Source organism: Silurus meridionalis, chromosome 1 (genome assembly GCF_014805685.1).
Source record: "Silurus meridionalis isolate SWU-2019-XX chromosome 1, ASM1480568v1, whole genome shotgun sequence".
Lineage (NCBI taxonomy): Eukaryota > Metazoa > Chordata > Actinopteri > Siluriformes > Siluridae > Silurus > Silurus meridionalis.
The window spans coordinates 16232008-16254412 of NC_060884.1; the positions used below are offsets into that span (position 1 = coordinate 16232008).

The 22405-nt window shown below is 35.2% G+C and overlaps 1 protein-coding gene across 2 annotated transcripts in view; it reads right to left on the bottom strand.

Moving 5' to 3' along the window:
- ca16b (carbonic anhydrase XVI b) overlaps positions 1-22405 on the bottom strand; it is an 83124-nt gene that overhangs the window by 24549 nt on the left and 36170 nt on the right. For both annotated transcript variants that reach the window (XM_046853858.1, XM_046853869.1), the window contains exons 3-8: positions 11863-12042; positions 7921-8069; positions 5055-5150; positions 3557-3623; positions 2466-2623; positions 706-898 (exon numbers count right to left, since the gene is read on the bottom strand). In XM_046853858.1, the coding sequence (XP_046709814.1) occupies positions 706-898; positions 2466-2623; positions 3557-3623; positions 5055-5150; positions 7921-8069; positions 11863-12042 (843 nt within the window). The remainder of the gene's footprint in view (positions 1-705; positions 899-2465; positions 2624-3556; positions 3624-5054; positions 5151-7920; positions 8070-11862; positions 12043-22405) is intronic.

Below are 22405 nucleotides of genomic sequence, written 5' to 3' on the forward strand. Positions count from 1 at the left end.
TTTTTTTTGCCCGTTCCATTTATTGCGACAGAAGAGTCTGTGATGAGAGGAAGTCACCCTCAGACATACAGACTTGCTTACTTTAAAAAGACTGCAAATAACTGTTTAAAAAAACATGAAGAAAATGTGACAGAGATTGATTCATAAACTAAAAGGCAGGATCAAAATTGCTATCCATGGAGGGTTCTTTTTTTCTATATCTGTTCTTCCATATTGCAGTCTGTTTGAATTAGATTTTTATTTTTTGCCACACAGTACCCATTTTTCACGCTTTTATTTTTAGAATGAATATTAATGATGATTATTCTGCCCCTTGGCTGTGTTACATTGCTCCCTATTCATCACCGCCAACAGCAATCAATTCCCTCTGCCAGGGATGGAAACAACAGTGATTTATGGCAAGAGCATTCAAACTCCTGCCCATTTGATCTGTTTGGCCTGGCATGAGCAGTCTCGTCATGGTACTCTCTTTTATCAAATAGAATGCCTAACTGCTGGTTGCCATGACTCCTGTTTATTAGGGATTTTTTTTACTGATATTAGAAATCTCCAGTTACCACGTGCTTAATATTACAAGAGAAAGAAATACTGAAATAACATAAACTTTTTGAATTTCAGTTTCATATGTTATTTATGGTATTTGGCTTAGAATATGAGAAGCTTTTTCTCTTTTCCCTACTGAAAAAAACAAACATTAATTCTTACCTCTGGAGGGCTCTGTGTCTGAGCTGGCATGCCCATCAGCCATCGGGTCTGGAACCCAAGCCTCCTTCACTGTTGATCTGAAGATTTGTCGGTTGTGCAGATCTTGAGTGGGCCGATAGTTGTTCCTGAGGTAATCTACTGACTTCACATGATCCTGCTGCTCAGTGGTAAAGATAGAGTAGAATGCTTCCAACTGTTGGGCACAAGTGATAAAAAAAACACAAACGGCGCAATGTTAATGATCTGTCATACACCTGGTTCCCATGGTCATTGAAACTCGCCAACTCGTCTCTCTGAACACCTTAAGAACCATGCTCATATTCATACTTGACTTAATAAAAACATTCAGTTATTCACTTGGCAAGCATTGATAACCTTGACCTCACTGTAAAATTGATAGCTTGTGTTTTGACAAGGCTGTCAGCATCTAACAGCTAACAGTGTGTCAACTATTAAGTGCACATGTCAAGAAAATATATCAAAATGTCTTCAGGTTGTCTGTGGGAAAAAGTGTTTCATTCTAACAGCCTTGGGTAAAGCAATATCTAATGCGAAAGACACATACAAGTGGCAAGAATAGCGAGCATGCTGTGTATAACTGGAGTGGGCTGATTGAGTGAAGTGCTTGAACACAGCAGTGCAGTAATCCTCACTGGAGGGCAAAGCTGTGTGCGCATTCACACAACCTTTTAGGACCTGATTCACTAATGCATGTGGCAACATAATGATCTTAGCCGAGAAAGCACTTGCCACCATGAGATTCAGGAAAGTGGACATTCTGCACAATAAAAGCAATGTATGTGTTCACACAGGCACAAGATGCTCTATGGATTATCAGGATTAAAATGTCATGCTACAGCTGTTCATATAAAACAGCTCTGCTACCTCAATTAGGGAAAAATCGTTTTTACATCATTCATTGATTTATTTTCGGTAATCACCTAATAAGGGTCACAATGGATTTGAAGCCTATCCTAGGACCAGAGGCAGAAATACACCTGGAAGGAACACCAGTCCATTCCATTTCTATGTGCATCCACAGATAATTTGATAAAGCGTAGTCTATTTACCTACATTCATGTTTGTTGGGAGGTGAGACAAACAGAGAGAACCTGGAGGCAACCAGAAAAGGGATACTGAAAGGACATCTGAATTTATCCTGCTTCTTACTGAATATGTAAATCTGTTTATCAGTAGTTGCCTGCAGTAGATTAGAATGCTTTATATCAACTTAGAGAGTTTAGACAGCGTGGGAGAGTGGGAATGTCAGTTGTGGACGTTTTAGCACTTTGCAATTCCAAGAAATGTTTATATACGAAAAAAACCCCAGACACAGCTGGGTTACTTGCATATGCATGTGACGGTGAAAGATAGGAAGAGGGATGGAAGAAGGACACACAAGCTGGGGTGATGTTAGTATGGGTGGAACTCTTCTTCCTGTCTTTCCAGTCAGTTTTCTTTTACACAGTTGTTTCTCTACTTCACTAAAGCTTTTTCATACCTTTAGGCTTTCTATATACTGGCATGAAGTCAAACTAAAAAGCATTTTAATAATTTAGTGTTTTTGCAAAATAGCAGGAAAAAAACATAAGCAGATTTTAAAATGTGGATCTACTAAAATTTACAGTGGAACAGCTTCCAGCTATTCTGTGCAAAATCTAACTAAACAATAGTGTCTGAGTGATAATGATGATGAAGTTGATGTATGTGTGTTTGTGTGTGTGTGGGGGGGTGGGGTGGGGGGAGGGGGGATCACTTACTTGATGATAGGAGAGGTAAACAGGCCGACTGAGGATGATCCACTCCACAACTTTACTACATGGAGGAGTAGTCAAGGAGCCAGTGTAACGATAGTAACTCCCCAAAGAGGAAGGTAGCAGGTCCCTTAGGACAAAAGGCGCAAGATTCGTCTCTTTCTCTGGTGATTGCAACACACACAACAAATATATTCACAATGAATATAGTTTTTTCAGCTATAAACAATAATAATAATACACACTGGGTTATGCAGTCATTCTCATCTGGTATTTTTTGTATTAAATCCTGTAAATCTGGAGTTTTTATGTACAGTAGGTAACATCCCTCTGAGTGACTAAACAAATGACTAAACTCCTTTATCATGAATAATACATGACAGTATTAAAGTTTTTCAAATTTTTATCAGCCCTACACTATTTGGACAAAATGTAAAGGGACACCTGACATTTCCAGCCATATGTGATTCTACCTCAAACTGTAACACAACATTCAAGGCGTACAATTGTATAGAAGGTTGTTGTATGAAATTTCCCTTTACTTTACCAAGAGACAAGAGAAAACTGTTCCAGCATGACAATGCCCTGTGCACAATGCCAGCTCTGTGGCGATATAGTTTACATGGTTTAGAGTGAAAAATCTTCAAGAGGCCTGCTAAAGAGCACTGTCCTCAATCATACTGAACATCTTTGGGATAAATCGGAATATCGAATGCACCCAAGGCCTCTTCACCCTACATCACTACCTGACTTTACTAATGCCATTGTGGTTAAATGAGCACACATCTCTACAGCTACACCAAAATCTTTTGGAACATCGACCTAGATGAGTGGAGGTTATTATAATAGCAAATAAGGACTGTTAAAAGGGACAGTCAAAAATCATCTACAAATTTAATGTTCAGATGTCGATACTTCTGTCTATATAGTGTATTTTAAGTAGCTGTAACTGTCCTTTAATGCATCTTTTTCTTAATCTGAAACATTTTATATCTTTAATTCTTCTAAAATTGAGATCTCACTACATGTCTGGCAAAGAAGCATTTATATGTCTCTTAAGCATTGTACTCATTCTTCCAGTCGCCTTTTGAACTCACCATGATGAACAACCCGTTTGAGACCAGCAATAATGGGCTCGGCAGCCACATTGTTCTTTTTTCCTACCTGAAAAAGCCAATAACAAAACTCTCATCACAAAACCAACACAGACCTACTACACTATAGTACACACTGTTATAAAATACAAACATTTTCACATATAACAATACAGTTATGCAATTCTAATAAAAAGCATCTAAGCTGGTGAGTTATTATGTATTCAGGTAAAAAGATATAAAATATGTAAAGAAAGCATAGTTCTAAAAGAAGCTCCAGCATGGACGCTCGTGCTGTGACCAGCTACGCACATCCAAAAGGAATTGACAAATTCTGCTTTAAATGACAACATTCCTCTTAGTGGCAATAGCAATAAACCTATAATGATTCCAGAACTCACACCCAGTGTTTAGGAGCTTCTTAGTTAGTCATTGCATGACAACAGACCTACATAAAACACACCTGTGCTCCACTTTCAGCCTGAGAAATAGACCTGTCACCTGAGGGAGAGTGTGAGAATGTAGTGCACGTGTCTTTGTGTCAATGAGTGCTTTGCGAAAACTGAAAAACAAGACTATTGTATTCACTCTCTGCATCTTCATCCCACAAAAGCATCTTTAACCGAGGCAATTCATTTCAAGCTGCTTCTGTCTGAGTGATCGTAAGCACGAGATTAATGACGATGTTCCAACCAGATCGAATCTATGCTAAGAACCGTGAACAAATAGGTATTTAGGTTCACATAAATGCACCTATATGCATTTGTATTTCATAATGTATTAAACATTAAAAGCGTATTTTTAACTAATGGTATAGCAGAGTGCAGTAGTATTACACAATGCCCCAAGGAACACATATTCAGTAAATAGAACAATATTCTCAGAAAAACTTGTTGCTATTTTGGCACTGTGTGGGGCCAAAGGAGGAGGCTCCTTCTCTGTTTGTCAATTTTTTCTAACTTTATTCAAACATATTAATGAGTAAATTTTTTGGAAATCTACTTAAGGATTATCTTTGCTAATTCAAACAGGTCAGATTTATTCATAGATTGATCAATTAATCTATCCATCCATCCATCCAGCCATCCATCCATCCATCCATCCATCCATCCATCCATCCATCCATCCATCCATCCAACCTCCAATTATCTTCAGTAATCAATTAATTTAGATTAAAATAGCTTTTGACCTAGAGCACATACACTCTTAATAATATATATATATATATATATATATATATATATATATATATATATATATATATATATATATTTATTTTTTTTTTTTTACTCATAATATATACATGAACATATTAATTGTGTTTGTATTCAAATAACCAAAGTTTGTACTGCGTTTGTAGCAGCTAAGGTGATGCCATATGAAAACAAATATGACAAAAAAAATGTAACTTTTGATGCATATTTCTCTGTGCATATTCTACAAACTGGAAAATATTGTGAACTAAATCCATGTGTTGGAAACTGCAGAAATGTATCCTCACCTGGAAGAAGACAGTCATGGCAGCGATGATTCGCCTCTCCTTTATTGCAGTGCTGAGACTGTCAAAGTCATCCGAATTATAGAAGAAAATCTGCATCTGTGAGCACACATAGGAAACTGTGACTGGCATTCATCAGCTTTTTTTTAATAAGCTAACAAAGCACCGAGCAGCTCACACCTATGCACACCCTTTGCAAAAAATGGGCTACATTACATTGTAGAGGAAATCCTATTTGATTGATTCACACTTGTTTGTCAAGCAGAAAATCCCATCCACATTTCCTACAGATATCTGCGTGCAAATAAACTCTCACGCATATCCTCATTCAGGAGCCTATCCACATTCTGACATTTGTGACAATTAAGTATTATTCATTCTCCCAGAGGGATGGATTTAGAGGGAATGCAGAATTCCCTAACAATTTGCTGAAAGACGGCACAATGCACATAGTTCGCATGTGGCCTTGAACATTGTGTCAGGGCAGTCACACAAACGGGTTAAAAAAAAATATGTCAATCTACAAGACATGTGCCATGGGAGAGTAGACGGAATAGGAGAGATATTTAAAATGAAGGAAATAGGATTAGCTCTCTGTTTCTCTCCCTCTTTCATTCTCCTTTTCTCTCACTCTCTCTGACAATGATGTTCTGACTCAACTAATTCTCTGGCAACCTCTCATCTTTCAGCATAATTCACCACATCTTTGTGTTTGCTTACCGTGTAAAATTGCACATATTTATTCACTGTCATCCACTGCACCCAAAATGAAGTATGAACATACATAGTCTGTTTGCTTTGAGACAAGAGAAAAAAATTCCATTCTCTTTCTTAGACCCTTATTATATACACACCTTAAAATGCAATATTTACAGAAATCTTTCAAACTTGACATTGACATTGGGAGTAATTTAAATGTAATCTGATTAATAGGGAATAAGCCATATAGCAATAACTGGATGAGGTGGAGTGCAGCTTCTATGGGGTTTTTTTATGCAGATAATTGTAACCAGTACATTGATAGTGATGCATATTTGTAATGTCAGTTATGATTGGCAAAATGATGTAATGCCGAACCCTCTAATGAGGCAGTGGCAGAGAGCTGTCCAATAAACCCAAACTATGTGCATAATACTAATACTAAAACTTTTAGGCAGATCCTTTTTAGATAGGACATTTTTATTTTAGGAACACACTTTTTGTCCTCAGTTACTAATTTAGTTTAGGATAATTAAAATGAATTCATATGTAAATGAAACACATTATCACATTATAAAATATTCAAAGTGAGGTAATTTCTTTTGACAGTGTTTCAATTGTTTTGTGAGAGAAATTGTAGGCTAGGTGCTGCATAAATTCCAAACTTTACTACTTAGGTAATGAAAAAGTGAGCTTAAAGACTTCTAATAGAGTTCTCTATTAGTGATGTGGATGTGGGGTCACTGGGTAACAATAAGTACTTTGACCTTGCAGAAAAGTTAAACTAAAATCATGATAACATTAATCCCTAATACTAGCAGATGTCACAATCTAAAGATTAATAACACTATATATGATTAATAACACAGAAATATGATTAATAACACTATTTATATACAGTTCATCTAAATATTGCTTGCAAAGACTTGCCAAATTCTATACTGTGTAACTTTTCAACAATATACCACTGTGTTATAATTAATTGCAAACTACATTTGGATTACCCCTTCATCAAGTTTGCCTACCTTAATGTTGACCAAACACTGCATACTTTTCTACTTTAAGTGCTCACTTACAATTGTCTACAATGCATTGTTTACAATTAAACCTCTGTACATTGATCCTGCCTGATTGTAGAGAGTTTTAACTTCATTTGAAACCAACAGCAGTATGTTCCAGACAAATCAACACATCACAAGACCCCAGGGCATCCACATATGTGCCAGCTGAACACCAATCAGCACTTCCAAAAACCTTAAAAAAAAGAAAAAGAATGAGGAACACAGCGAAAACCTTGCTAATGAGAACCAATTACTCTTCCGTTGACTTTTTTACTCTTCTTGCAGCCTTTAATGGTGTCCATTTGTAGCTTGTCTCAGCATTCACAGACAGAAACATATTAGCTTGTTTTCATCAGCTTTAAATCACATTAGCCACTTTGCATACCGTGAAAAGAGTATTTACTCAGTTAGCATTGATCTGGGGTCTGATAAACACCTTCACTTACAGATGTTTGGCAAATACACCTAAATAAAATATTAATCATAATTGTACTTAAAAAAAAAGAAAAAAGAAAAAGTAATGTCCTAAAAAACACGACAATGTAAAAAAATTACACAATGATCTAAAGAAAGGTGTATATTATAAAAATATAAAAAATATTTATTGTAAGGACAATAAGGACAGTTTAACAATCTGTATTAAACCAAAACATTTAATTAGATTCAATTAAACAGATGTGACAGTTAAAGCAAATGACAAAACATTAATTAATAATTTTTCTAATTATTTCTTTTTCCAATTCAGCATGTTACATACTTAAGTCACTCATACACAATTCAGATGAAACATAAATAGATCTCATCCAAGATCTCTGTTGGATCTTATTTAAGATTGGCAGAACCAATTTAACACTGGCAGATTTACTGTTAGAGCACATGTACACCTAATTTCTTTTGTTAACATTCTCAGGGTGAAGCCAAATGGACTGGGAATAGAATAAATGCTAAAGCAACAAAAAGAAAGAAAGAAAAAAACAGCTATTTTGAATAATATATACTCATGGGCACTAAAGTTCTTTAACTTATTGTGCTATTTTGAGTCATGGCAATATAGCAGTTAGTTACACCTTCCATGGATGAGTAATTAGAAGATATATATTTGGCGATACCTCAACTGGAAACCGCTTTCCATTAATGCTGTGCTCTGAGCCAGCTGATCCATTGCTGTCGCCCCAGTGAAATTCCACTTTCTCAGCTTTGAACCGCCCAGGTAGACCTGCTCCTCTGACAAAGTAGTCATTCTTCAAAAGAATGGAGACTAGGAAGAAAAAGTAGGGATTTAAAAGAGGAAAGGGATTGAGTAGGTGGTTACGAGATGACAATTAATTACTGCTGCTAAGTTGAGAACTAGCTCCTTCTTTTAATGTTGCGATCCTCCTCCTTATCTAGGGTTAGCATGGAATGATAACTGCAACCTCGTTAGGCATTAGGTTATAGTTTTTTTGCAAAATTGTAATTAATGGTAAAAAAACAAAAGATCTCAAAAAACTAAACAGGATTGATAGCACTAACTGAGACAAAACCAAAGGCTCAGAAAAGTGATGTCTGCCTTTATATAGGAAAGGCTGTATAAACACTCATATGCTGTGTAAATACCCATATGCTGTGACTATACAAATGTTAATTGCACAATGCTAACAGTGCAGTATTCTGATGATAGTGATCACTGGTGTTAAATAATTGAATGATTTGAGATGACCAACGACAAGCATTAGCCTGACATCAGTTCTATTGTCCCTTAAACATTTGTATAAGGATAACATGCACAATTTGTCTTAATATCTGAAAAGGAATACATACATATAAATATAAATATAAATATATATATATATATATATATATATATATATATATATATATATATATATATATATATATATATATATATATCAGAACATACATCAGAAGCTCCAGACCAGTGGATAAGAGGAGTTCTGCACCCTGCTCTGCTATTTTTAGTGATGCACTACAGTTTGAAAAATAGGAGCTCCTGGATGAGAAACAATCCCTGGTCACTGGACAGGATATGAACGGTAGATCTCAGTTGAAAACCACGTTCACAAAGATGCTCTGCAGTCTACTTATCTTATAAAAGAGCTTCTCCTGTTTCTACAGTGGTGAGTAAATTAGGACAGGGAAGAAGTCTAATTGGCATGGTCATTAAACATGATTGGCAGTGTCACCTTGAAAATAAGGTCAGTAATAAATTCTGTACAGGCACAGAGATTCCAGGAAACCAGTGTGTGGATGTAGGGGAATCTTACAATTTGGTGCAATTGATGTGTGCATGTCCTGTATTCATGGCTGTATGTATTTACTGAAACAAGGGAATATTGCAGTATACATGTATGTCTTTTTAGAAAGACAGCATTACTAATCCATTAGGCATTTTTTATGTAATTGTAGTGGCTTCTACAGAGTAGGAAACACTTAACTGCCATTCACCTTCCTTCCTTCCTTCTAATGAAATTCTTAAGGTCCACAAGTAGCTGGAAATACTAACAACTGTATCAGTGTTTATGTCACAGAATGAGTGAATGTTCAATTATGATTGGTCAGAAAGTTTATATTAATTTTTCTTTATCCTGACAGTAGTTCTCGAAGAAGTGCTTATAATAATTAATATATATATATATTCTGTAGTTAAACACAGACAATTGGATAAAAGATGCACTAAAAGAAACAGATTAAAATGGCATTTATAATCTTTAATATTCCATTTTAAAAACACTTGCCAGGGATAGCACTTTGGAACTGTCTGAAGCACAGATGAAACTTTATGTTTTCCAACATAAAGACAGCTTGTTGGATCCTCAGTACCATGACTAGCTAAATTACTAACTTCAAGAAAGTTGAAAAAAAGAGGTTGCTGAGGGAATAATAGGATAACAGGAACAAACCTGTTTCGCAGATGATATACAACAATTCCACAGTTATAAATGGATACATTTATAAGTTATTTATTAAATATAAAGAATAGTGTTGACAAATTGCTGTGATATAGAGCCATGACACCATCCAATCAATGAATATTTTTCCATGAGAGCACTCCAGGTTGTGTTTCATTTGTTACTTAGCAGTTCACTGTAATCTGTATGCCCTCCATCACTTTGCTTTTTCTCAAAACGGTACTCAGCTGTCATGGAAAAGGTGGAGGGGTGAATATATCCTTGTTTAAGTGCCGCTTCAGTGCATTCATGCATAGCTGCATTCTTAGGAGTTTAGAAGAGATAGATTCTGTCTCATGAAAGAGTGGACCCAGGGAACAATTTGATGTCACAAGGTGCCATTCAAGTGGCCTTGACTGTTTCGCACAACACTGCAGATTGGCATGTTGTCAATATTCAGCAAAGCCTGCCCTCAATCATATTGAAAGGCTACGCTCACTGTGTCAAACACTTCAGAGCTTTCAATTGAAAGGGCAGTGTTTAAGACAGAAAGAGCTCCCTTGTGTTATTTCTTCATTGTTCCAAGAAATAATGTTTCTGTGGATGATAAACTACAATGGTTTGCTTTTTTTGTGTAGGATTTACAAGCATAATAATAATTTTAAATGAATGACAAAATGGGCTTAAGAGTTTGAGCCGTTACATTCTGCGTACAGGACGGATATAGTCTGGATTTGGCTGTATATCAGGAAAAAAACTGTGACTTTTTCCATTGATTAGTATCAAACCCCACAGAGATAAAAGGTATGCATCCATGGCAGTACCCTATGCTTTCAGCAGGGCAAGAACTGAAATCATTCCTTCATAAGAATGACTATCTAGTCTCAAATTCTGCTGGAGCCATGATATACAGCAGAGTCTTTTATAACATCCAGAATTCTATAACAGCAAGGGAACCAAGTGCAAAACCAGTGTAGATAACCACAGAAAACTAGACAAACTTGGCAACAGTGCCCAAAGATGATCTAAGAGTATAATAAAGACAGAGTCAATAATACCAACAGAAACAAACCATTAAAATAAATAAACGGCTTAGAATTGCAAAGTGTGAAAAGCAAGACTATTAGGTATGGCAGGCTGTACTGTACTGTGCAGGAGTTGATGAATGCTGACTGAAAGTAGATTAAACTAATTATATGGTAACTATGGTAACAGTTCAAGTTCTGGGAATGGTGGCAAAGCTTGGGTGGGTGGTTTGGGGTGCTTCATAGCGTGCACATGAGTAATGTTTCTTGTAGCAAAAAAAAGGGGACTAGTTGGTTCTCCACTAGAAATCCTAGTTAGAGAAGATGTTGTTATATCAAAGGGGCATTCAGCCTATTAGGTAGGTACATAGTTGTATTTAAAAGATGTTAAACGTTTGTTCCTTTAAATATTTATTTCTTGTTGCAGTGCTTTTAAAGAATTGGTGCTGTACATACATGGTGCTGTAGATAGATATTGACATTTCTCAAATACATATAGTGCTATCATAAAGGGTGTATACTAGTGAACCAAGAATATGAATCTCTGGCAGGTTGTTGTGGATAGTTTTAGATGACATGTCAATAGGCAACATCAATCTTCAGTAAAGCTCCTACTCACTCACAATTGACGTCACAGTTAAATATGAATCAGTGGCTGTGGCTGATATATGCTATTGAATTCTGCACTACTCAGTTATTTTTGAGCTTTGGTGACAGCCAAAAGCATTATGCTTATTAAAGATGCCTGTAGATTTCTGTTTGTAATGTGCACATTATTGCCGCTGATAGTTTCAAAGCACAAATATCTTCAATCCCTTTTTTTCCAATACATGGCTAAGCAAAGGTCAAGATCAAAGAGAGGTTTCAGGCATTTCTGACATGTCTGAGTTCATTCTCTAACTATAAACCAGGAGTTAATACATAATTTATATTCATATATAAAGAAAAATAATTTTTTTCATTTTGTATTCTTTTTTTTTCTAACCATATTATCATTTCTATGTGGAAAAAGTGAATGTAGCAAAAATATAATTAATATTTATCATGAGTTTTCCAATAAGTATTTTCTAAGTCTTTGAAAACCTACCGAAGTCAGATGCTTACAATATGTCAGAAGAGTTCTTATGAAATGTCTTACCTGTTTTGCCTGTGTTCTTCATAGAGGTTTTGTTAGATGACTTGACTTCAAAGCCCTCCAGTGTGAGCTCCTGGCACTCCGGACAACTCTTTACATTTTCATCTGGGATGTTGACAGGTGACTGGTTTCTCTCCCCACACTCAGGGTACATTGATGCCCATCCCCTTGGCCCATGGAGCCCTTTAAATGTATATAGAACCAAATATCACACTAGTTACCATTTCTGATGGGGTGGGGGAAATCAACCCCTATATGAAGACTGTCTATTGATGTTTCTATATTCTGGGAAAGAATATTTGAATTTAGTAATAAAACACAATTTTTTTAAGTTGCTCAAATAACAAGCAGTTTGTATTTCACTCGGATTTACAGACACATTATAATAGCTTAAACTCAGCAGCTGCCAAAGTGGTAAATGACACAGTTTCGGACTGTCTTTTGTTTTGGTATACAAAAAAAGAAAATGCTTTTTTTATGAAAGAGTTTCTCATGAGTTGGTTTCCTAAATGATCCATGTACTGGAGGTTTTTGTGATGCAAAATCAAGAAGATTCTGGTCAATACCAAAATTGAACAGAATGCAGACCAATCTAAATCATAGACAAATGCATGGTCAGTAAACAAAAAACAGGGTCTAAAAATATAACAGAGATCAAAATTAGCAAATAAACAAAGGGATACATAACAAAGCTTACAGTTTTACAATTGCAAGCAACCATTAACACTTTGCACCTTCGCTAGAATCCTTGTGCCATTGTTGCCAGTTGCTCATGAAATGTACTGGGTTACTGAAAAAGTCAAGCAAAATTCACGTGAGCATTCTCTCTGGTGCTCTGGAGTGGGCCAGACTAGGTGTTGGATATTAAATAATCTTTGCATCTATAGTGTAAAAAATATTAAGATCATAAACAAAATCATCTTGAGAAAAGAAAATGAAAAACAAATGGGCATATTTATGTAAATATGACAACTAGACATTTTTACGTAAAGTTTGATTTTAATTTCTGTGGAGCTGAAAGGCATGAAACTTATTAAACGGTAGAATAGAAAATACTTGGGTAAATAACTTCTGTTTATTGTTCTATTATCTGCAGTTCTACTTTACCTGTCCAATCCAATGAATAGAAATATCATTTAGAAACCTTCTTGTATGTGTGCACAAGAACAAACGTTCATGACTTGTTTAGATTGTAATTTAGATTTAATATGCATTAAGTAGAAACTAGATAAATAGATATTATTCAGATCTTAAGGAAAAAAGCACATAATTGTGTCCCACAATGTTCTGATCTAGACCCCTTACTGTTCTGTCTTTTAATAGAGACAATAATAATTTTTAACAGTATTGAGAATATTTCTTCATATACTATTGTACTTATTACTATGGTGAGGGCTATACAAAAGCTAGACAAAAGCATGGCTGAATATTGCTTATTTCATTTTAATCTTGCTCAAATAGCTCTCTTTGGTGACTTTCTGTGAAACCACCCTTGATTTGCCTATAACTTATTATTCCTAAAACTCTAAAATGATTTTTAGTTTTTTTATTGAATTTAAATTCAGCACTCACAGAGACACATGCCCCCAGAAATGCTTTCATAACATATAAATTGAACTGGTGCAATTTGTTTCTGCTTGCCTGCCATGTCCTCTATTAGAAAAAAGTAATTATTTAATAATTACACTATTGATTAGAAAAAACAACAAAGACTTGTAAATGTATTACTGTATTACTGTTATCATTACTGAAGTCTATAGTATATATATATATATATATATATATATATATATATATATATATATATATATATATATATATATATATATATAATACTATTACTACCTTAATGTAGACCAAATAATTTTCATAAGACTATGAAAATTATTTGGTCTATATATATATATATATATATATATATATATATATATATATATATATATATATATATATATATATATATATATATACTATTACTACCTTAATGTAGACCAAATAATTTTCATAGTCTTATAAACGTAAGAAATTACATGAAATAAATTGACAAGAAATGTGAGTAAGAGAAAGGAGCGTCTAGAAGTGAGTCAATCCTGTGGTTTGCACGGAACTCCTTGCATTTCAGGTTAATGTATGGTCTGGGGAAGTTCATTTGATTACTTATTAATATTTTGACTGATGTGTTCCATTGTGTAACACACTTCAGTTAATTCTGAATGTATGAATTGGTGCTAAGAGGTCACACATCCTCAGTATATATATATATATATATATATATATATATATATATATATATATATATATATATATATATATATATATATATATATATATATATATATATATATATATATATATATATATATATATATAAATATATATATATACATACATACATACATACACACACACACACTGCTACACACACCTACGCAAAGCACGAGGACTCAACTCCTTGCCATCTTTATATAGAGCAACAATTCTAATTCTCAAATCCTCAGAGAGTCTTTGACATGAAGTGCCATGTTGAATATCCACTGATCAGTATGAGAGAATTGTACTCAAAGCACCAAATTTTAACTGCTTTAATACAAGATCCACAAATGTGTATGGCCCTGTCAAGCAGATAAATACATAAAGAATACGACACGTGGCTTTGCATGGTTACACGATGTAAAGCTTGATCACTTATGGTGTACTCACTTTGGATGGCAGCTATTTAGACTATAATGCTGTATGTTGTTATTTTCAGAGGACAGTAAATGCATTACAAACTGCACATTGACTACTCTAAAATATATCCAAGTTTATTTTCTATAGAATTGTCTCTTGAGAAGATATACTTAAATGCTTGCTGAATTGTAAGAGATGTACTCACTTTTGGGAGATACTGTATACTCTATATGGACAAAAGTATTGGGACACCTGACATTTCCAGCCATATGAGGTCTATACTTTTTCACTCAAGTTAAAGTAAAGAAGTACATTCTCTTATATGTACTTACATAAAATGTAGCCATTACTACTGTTTAATTGTCACGCTGGTAACTGGTAACATCATATTAATATATTAATACAAAAGAACTAATTTTTTTTTTTTTTTTTATAATCAAAATTTGTTATCTATTGAATGTATCCAGGCTGAACAACCACCATATAGAACACAAACAGAGGAAAGATGATAATGATCAGAAATCACGTTTACATCGCTGACTACTTCTGTCTCATCCACGTTAGCCAGACATCTTGTTGCCTTCTGCATTGCTCGTTAGCTTTGTAAACTAGCCTACATCTGTGGTGTGTGAGAGCCAGGAAATCATAGACCAGTGGTAGTTTGAAAAAGCCACGCAATGGCAAGAAATAGGTTGATGTGCTGAAAACGGCATTGATTTGAAAACAAATATTGATGAGAGTAAAACTAAACTAACGAGTCTGGTTTGAAAATGTAAGAAGTAGAAAGTACAGATATTTGTGTTAAACATTTAATGAGTGAAAGTAAAAAGTTGACAGAAAAATAAAAAGTGAAGTAAAGAACTGATACCAGAAAAATCTACTTAAGTACATTAACAAAGTATTTTTACTTCATTACTTCCCATCTCTGACTGCACCCCAGGCCTCCTTACCTCACCTGTATCAGTACCTGACTTTACTAACACCCTTGTGACTGAATGAGCACAAATATCCACAAGCACACTCTAGAATCTAGTGGAACATCTTCCCAGAAGATAACTATTACTTACTGCTTACCATTCATTATTCAGTGTATAGTTAATAGTATAGTTTCAGCATATAGTTTCAACTACACATTGTCTGAAAATTTATATCGTTTACTAATTACAATATTTTCCATATATATTATGCATCATTTTTCAAATAATATTTAATTATAACTTTTAATTTATTGCTTTTAGTGATTTGTATTGCAGTTTGTCTGGGTGTACACACAAACCGTAAGAGGCACATACATGTTTATTTTTTGGTAAATATATATAGTGTACCTTAACTCCTTAAAGTCATTTGGTACACATTCACATATGTTAAACAAACAAAAATCCCTGTTTTCTCTTTTACTAAATTCCTTTTCCAGTGATGTGGTTGAGCAAAAATTTTATATTCATCAGCATCTAAGGCAGAGAGCCATTGACAGAGAAATATGAGCACAGACTCTTAGCAAACAGAAGAAGAAGCCAAGCTGATTAATGATTTCATTAGCAGTGACAGTCGATATACTGCACCCTATATGAAGTATGTACATGCTTGCAAATACTTTAAATATCATTTTGCTCCTGAGATTTGTTAAGCCCTTAAACAACATTTTGTTCTTGAAGAATTGCTTTGGGAATAATTTATCCTGTTGGGATCTAGATATATCTATACCAGCAAAGATTTCAAGCATGGTAACATAATATAACAGCATTTCACTTGCCTTTACTTCTATTATAAGAAAACAATTATTGACCTTTATCATATTGACATTTATCAATAGATTCTTACATTTTCTTTTAATATCATATGATGTATTTAAATTTGAAATGATCAATGTGATGCAAAATACAGTGCTGTTCTATGGAAATCTAGGTTAAGTAAAGGTTTTTGCATTTTGCGATTTGGTGAATACCGTGGTAATTTTGTGCTGAATATGATGGGCAAGTTGGAAAAGCAAGTTGGAAAAGCAGAAACTGGAGACTGAAAGCGAATCACTTCTATTTCATGATCGAGTCTACTCCTATTATCAGGTTAACACACTGACTTTTCCATGGCAACGACACACTCGCCGAGAAATCATCAGAACCACAATCTAACTAGCCACTCTAATTTCATCATCATTACCACCACACACTCTGAGCTCTTCTGGTGGGATCCTTAGCAAGGGTGAAAGCTGGAGTGTAAATGGTCTCCCTCGGATTTGCCATCACAATGCTGTCCCAGAAACAGTGCCATACAAGCCATCAGTGATCATATGTAGTTTGATTTTAGTAACAATTAAATGAAACAGATTCTATAAAAAAATGATTTATCAGAAAAAAGTCCTTGGACCTTTAGCTTTTTATAATGTGTTTAACGTTTAGGGAATTTTGACTGAAATGTTGAAATATGAGATTTGCAGTGTATCCCAAACCTGTTCCTGCATTATCTCTACCCCAAGCAATAGAGTATATGCTGCTCCAAACACACTCACTCTAACAAATCAGCTAATTAGACCTTTATGAGGTCAAGTACAGGTTTTAAAGAAGGGAAAACACAGGACACGACTAGGGTACTCCTGGATCAGTATTGGGAACCTGTGACATAACTCATGTGTAATTTCTATCAATCAATAGATTGACTATATCATCTAAAAGCTAATTTTATTTCACTCCTGGCTGTGTTCAGTTCCACCTAATTAACTTGATGATACTGTATGACAATCTCTTAAAGATGCCTGGACCGATTAAAAATCTAATACCTATATCTTCAGGCCAGGAACAGGATGCTCATGGGAGAGCTTGAAAGATTTTTTTCCCCTTCTGACAGATTAAGGTCAGACGACTTTTCAATGGGAGAGAATAAAATCATGTTTCTCTTTTGTAAAGAAGAGGTTGCTCCTTTTACCCAATTAATGAGAGGACAAGTAGGGCTTACAGTTCTAGGTGCATAGCTGTGGTATGGAAGTCTCAGGTTTCTACTAATTGACAGCACCTCCACAGACACACCACCAGTCTCATACTCTATCTGAACCTAAATGTATACACAATCAGCCATCAAATCCTGCTAAAAGAAGCCATAGCTATTAGGAAATAGCATTAACATGAAGGGGTGTACTTGTTCTGTGACAATGTTTAGGTAGGTGGGATGTGTCAAAGTAACATCCTCATGGATTTCAAGACTAGAACTTTGCCCAAGGCATTAAACTGCCCCAATCAGCTTGCCTTCTTGTATCATGATGCCATTTCTTCCCTAGCTAAGTGAAGCATACACACTCACACATAATGTAACAGAAAATGAGATTCATCAAACTATGACCCTGTCACTGGTTCACTGGTTGTCTTTTCTGAAACTATTTTTGGTAGGTACCAACCATGGCATACCAGAAACACCCAACAAGTGCTGCAGTTTTGGAGATGATCTGACGCAGTCGGTTAGCCATCACAATTTAGATTGTTGTCAAAGTCACTGAAATCCTCACACTTGCCCATTTTTCCTGCTTGAATCAGGTCCAATTAACTTCAAAAACTGATTCTTCACATGGTACCTAAAATATTCGGCATTACCCTTGACAAGTGGCACTGTAATGAGATTATCGATGTTAATCACCTGCCAGTGGTTTTAATGTTATGGCTCATTGGTGTATTACGTATGTAATAAAACATAAAACTTTCAACACTAAATTCTTAATGACCAGAGACCACATGATGACTGATTAGGTGACTGCATAAATGTTCATGTGTACACAGGACCCTAATTAAGTGGACCAATCTATATTGCTTTTGGGGTTTTTGAATGTCTTAAAAAATCAAAGAATATTATTTTTAAGTAGAAAAATAACAACCGTGTCATATTAGCTAGCTTGTGTGTATAGCCAAAAATCCAAGTTTGCTAAATTTGCCGAAATAGCCCCAGACCCCCAATTAATATACGATAATACTGCGTATTTCTGACAATAAAATATGACTGTATAGAGCAAAATTTCAGGCTGTCAGTTAAGCAGCAATCAAGCGAACAGTCGTTGGCCATTTGAAAACATCAGAAATCTGAAAGCACTTGCATGACTTTCAGCATATGCCAGTACACCAGAACAGAGATAACAGCAGGAATTCATGCCTCTGCTACATGTCCACTTGTTCACATCTCAGTCGGACACTAAGCCTTTTCTATAAAGTCGTAGGGCCTCTCATCTAATAGAAATGCTCCATGGATGTTGGTTTACACTTTGCCACCACCCACTGACTTCTTCCTTGGATACTCTGCCCCATTTTGATTGCTAAAGTGCTGGCAGAGCTGGCCACTGTGTTAGGCCTGGATTTTAGATCTCTACATGTATATGCTTGACTTTATTCAGCTTATTTCCCACAGTTTATCTCACAGTGTGCTGCAGGGCTACTGCACTACAGCAGGCCACTTAAAACACTGGAGTGAAACTGAATGGAGCTCACAGTATGAGACACGGTCTTTGACTTAATCCTTTTCTTTTGTGTAAGCTGGTATATTGCTTCTTTTGTAATTTGTGTTCTTTATTCCAGTCCTGAAGGTAACTAACACATGATTACCATTCAGTTGAGACTAAGCGTTATAAAAACAATCCAAAAGATGTGATCCAAACTCCACCAACAGCTGCTATGCCTCTGCCTGCTGACAACATTATTAAGCAAACATAACTACACTAATAGAAACAATTGAATACTGTTTAACTGCAACTTTGTACTGAGATCACTTATCAATCAGTATATAACATGATTTCATATAATACATTATTTCTTCTTTAAGACTACATAACTGAGATGATCAAAAATGACAAAGAAACAATTTTAAAGTATAAAATAAAGTCGACAAATAAAATCAACAAATAAGAGGCAATTATTGTTCAAATGGATGTTATAAAATGCCTAAATATTTTTGCAGACATAAAATGAAATGAGTGGAATCTGTTATTAACTCTTCTTATTTAATCAAATAAAAGCTAATTTAATAAAACGTTTTTTAATCAAATAAAAATATAGATATTTTTGGCATTTACTTTTGACAAAACTGTATGTTATTTTGCAATATTTCATTCTTAGAGTTTGCTCTAAACATCTCATTTGCTTTTAAGGCCTTCAGGAACTGGGCAGTATGTCTTACATTTTTGATTAATCACCAAATGAATAAAAAATGCTAATGGAGTCAAGCATGCATATTTAAATTTTCACCATTTAATTGTAACCTTTAAAAGCACTGTAACAGTAATGTTAGAACAGCCTGATTTTCCTGTAACTGTTCCTGCAAAAGGAAACTGTGTTTATGAGAGGTTCCTCACTGCTCCACGGTTTTCTCCAACCTTCTTAAAGCATGGCGAATTAAATAGCTATGATTATTGCTCCTAGGTATGAATGTGTGGGTAAGTATGTATGTGTGTGTGTGTGTGTGTGTGTGTGTGTGTGTGTGTGTGTGTGTGTGTACATTGTAGAGTTTTTTAATCGTTAGTTGCTTGTTTATAATAATGATTTAGAGACCAGAAATCTGTATGCTAGAGGGGTTTCTACATAATACAGAATTAATAAATTATTGAACTTTCCACCTTTCAGTCTGTATACTTAAGTTGTAATTTACAATTTCCCATTTATATTTGTATTTAATTTTACTATGGTCTTATTCTTACTCTTTGTTTTACCACAGTCTCCACCAAAATAGGGACTAATACATGTGCATCATGTTTTTATTATTATCGTTACTATGTTAGAATTTTCATTGCCATGAAAAAATAGCACCCATATTTCATGCCTTGCCTCTTTTTCGGTGGTGTAAAGTCACAGCAGGCACAATTACCTCCATTGCGTGTGGCCACCTCTCCATAAAATCTTCATTGGTCTGTTTAATCTTCTCCTGTCAAAGACTAAACGACTGGTTTGTGGTTCCAGTGACAGAGGCACTGCATCTGTTCCGCCAGCTTGAAATATACTCCTTCTACTTTGTATGACAGTGAGACTGGCATCCCTGTCGCTCCGACTGTGGTGGCGTTTTTTGGAGTTTGAACACTCTCAGCATCTAAGAGTGCTATGCTGCTGTGCTCTTCTGAAGGAACAACCAAATGTGTCACAACATGAAGTCTGCTGTCAAAATGCCTCATCTGTTCTGATTATGTGAAAACTCTGCATGAGGCACAGTGGCACTGTGAGCCACAAGACAAATGATTGTAGTGACAGAGGTTGTGGTGATATTACTGTACTTTCCAATAACTGCCTGAAGTAAAGTCATTTCCAGGAATAAACAAGAAGTAATTTTATGACTGAATAGCTGTAAATGAAACATGGCCTAAAAACAAAACAAACACATGCTAATTTTAAATACTTTTAAAAATTTGATTCAGCTGAATTTGATACTATCATAAGCTACATATTCAGAACACTGCATTATTTTACCCAGTTATTAATTATCAATGTTGTAGTACCAAGCTGCCAAGTTTAAACTGGTGCTTGTCTTTTTTATATGAAGAGGCACAAGGGGTGTCAATGGACCTCAGCTACTGAACCTCAGTATAATTTCTGGACTAGACTTTACTTTCTTGACAGACCCTTCACAATTGAGTCTTAAACAAGAAGATTTCAGCCTGAATTTATAATACAGTATAGAAAGCAGAAGAAATAACATCTCTGTCTCAGGCTGAATTCATTGTGGTATGACCTAGTCTAACCCCAATATCTGCTTCTTCACACGTCTTCAGTGCTTACATTTCTGTTGGGAAAAATGCATTACCCAGCAAAAACATATCCCTCAAAATCCCTTGTGAGCAGGATAAGGAAAGGCTAGATTCATTTATTTCCAAATTAGAAACATGGCCAGTAGCTGAAATAAACTTGGATATGAAATAATATGAAATGCAGAAAAGTTACATTTAAATAACTTTCTTTACAGACCGCTCACCACAGCATTAACACAGCAAAAACTAAAAGGAATAAACAACGTCAGCAATATGCTACATTCTTTTCTTCCTGTAATTCTTTCGACTCTTGTACTAGAGGTGACAAGTTCTGAGCAGAAACTTGCTGAAAGACGGTAGGCGGCATAGTATACCAGAGGGAAGTGTTGGCATCACAGCTTCATGCTGTCATAGTTATGCTGAGCTCAACAAATTGACCACATTACCCATCAGCCCCTGCATGCCACATGACCTCTCACATATCACTGAGCAGCACTCACACCTGTTGGGTGTTAGCAGTAATTAGCACCCCTACTTGATTTCTGTCTTTTCTTATATGCATCAATGTCAAACTTTTGTCTTTGTCTTGCATATGGTGTTGCATGTTCAACATCATTGCCCATAGTTTGCTTGTTTTGTTGTATATCGGGTGTTTGTTTATGGTTCTTTTTTAACGCTCTTTATCCTTTAAAATAAAATTTGCACACTGCCATCTCCAGCCGAATTACATGACACATATTCAATCCTAAACTCTGGTCACTGACTTTCCAAGGTTTCTCACCTTCTTGTGTCCATGTGCATTTACTTTCACCTTTAGAAAGCATGCTGGTAGATGGCTTGGCCCCAAGGTGTGAATGAGAGAGTAAATGTGTGATTAAGTGTGTGTGTGTGTGTGTGTGCGTGTTTTTCCATTCCAGGGTGCATCACGCCCTGTACATGGTGTTACCTGCTTTTGGATCAACTGGGACTAAAAAAATGTGTTTACTAAAGATGATTTTTCAGGATTATCTTATCAGATTGCTTTGTGTCTTTTCTAGTGAATGAAAAATGAAAATTACATATATATCCACGGTTGATTGTTTGATTTTTCTTTTTAATTATTATGAATTATTACTATTTAATGATCAGATCTCTGTATATTCCAGTGTTTGATTCACTGATTGATTAAAGATATTC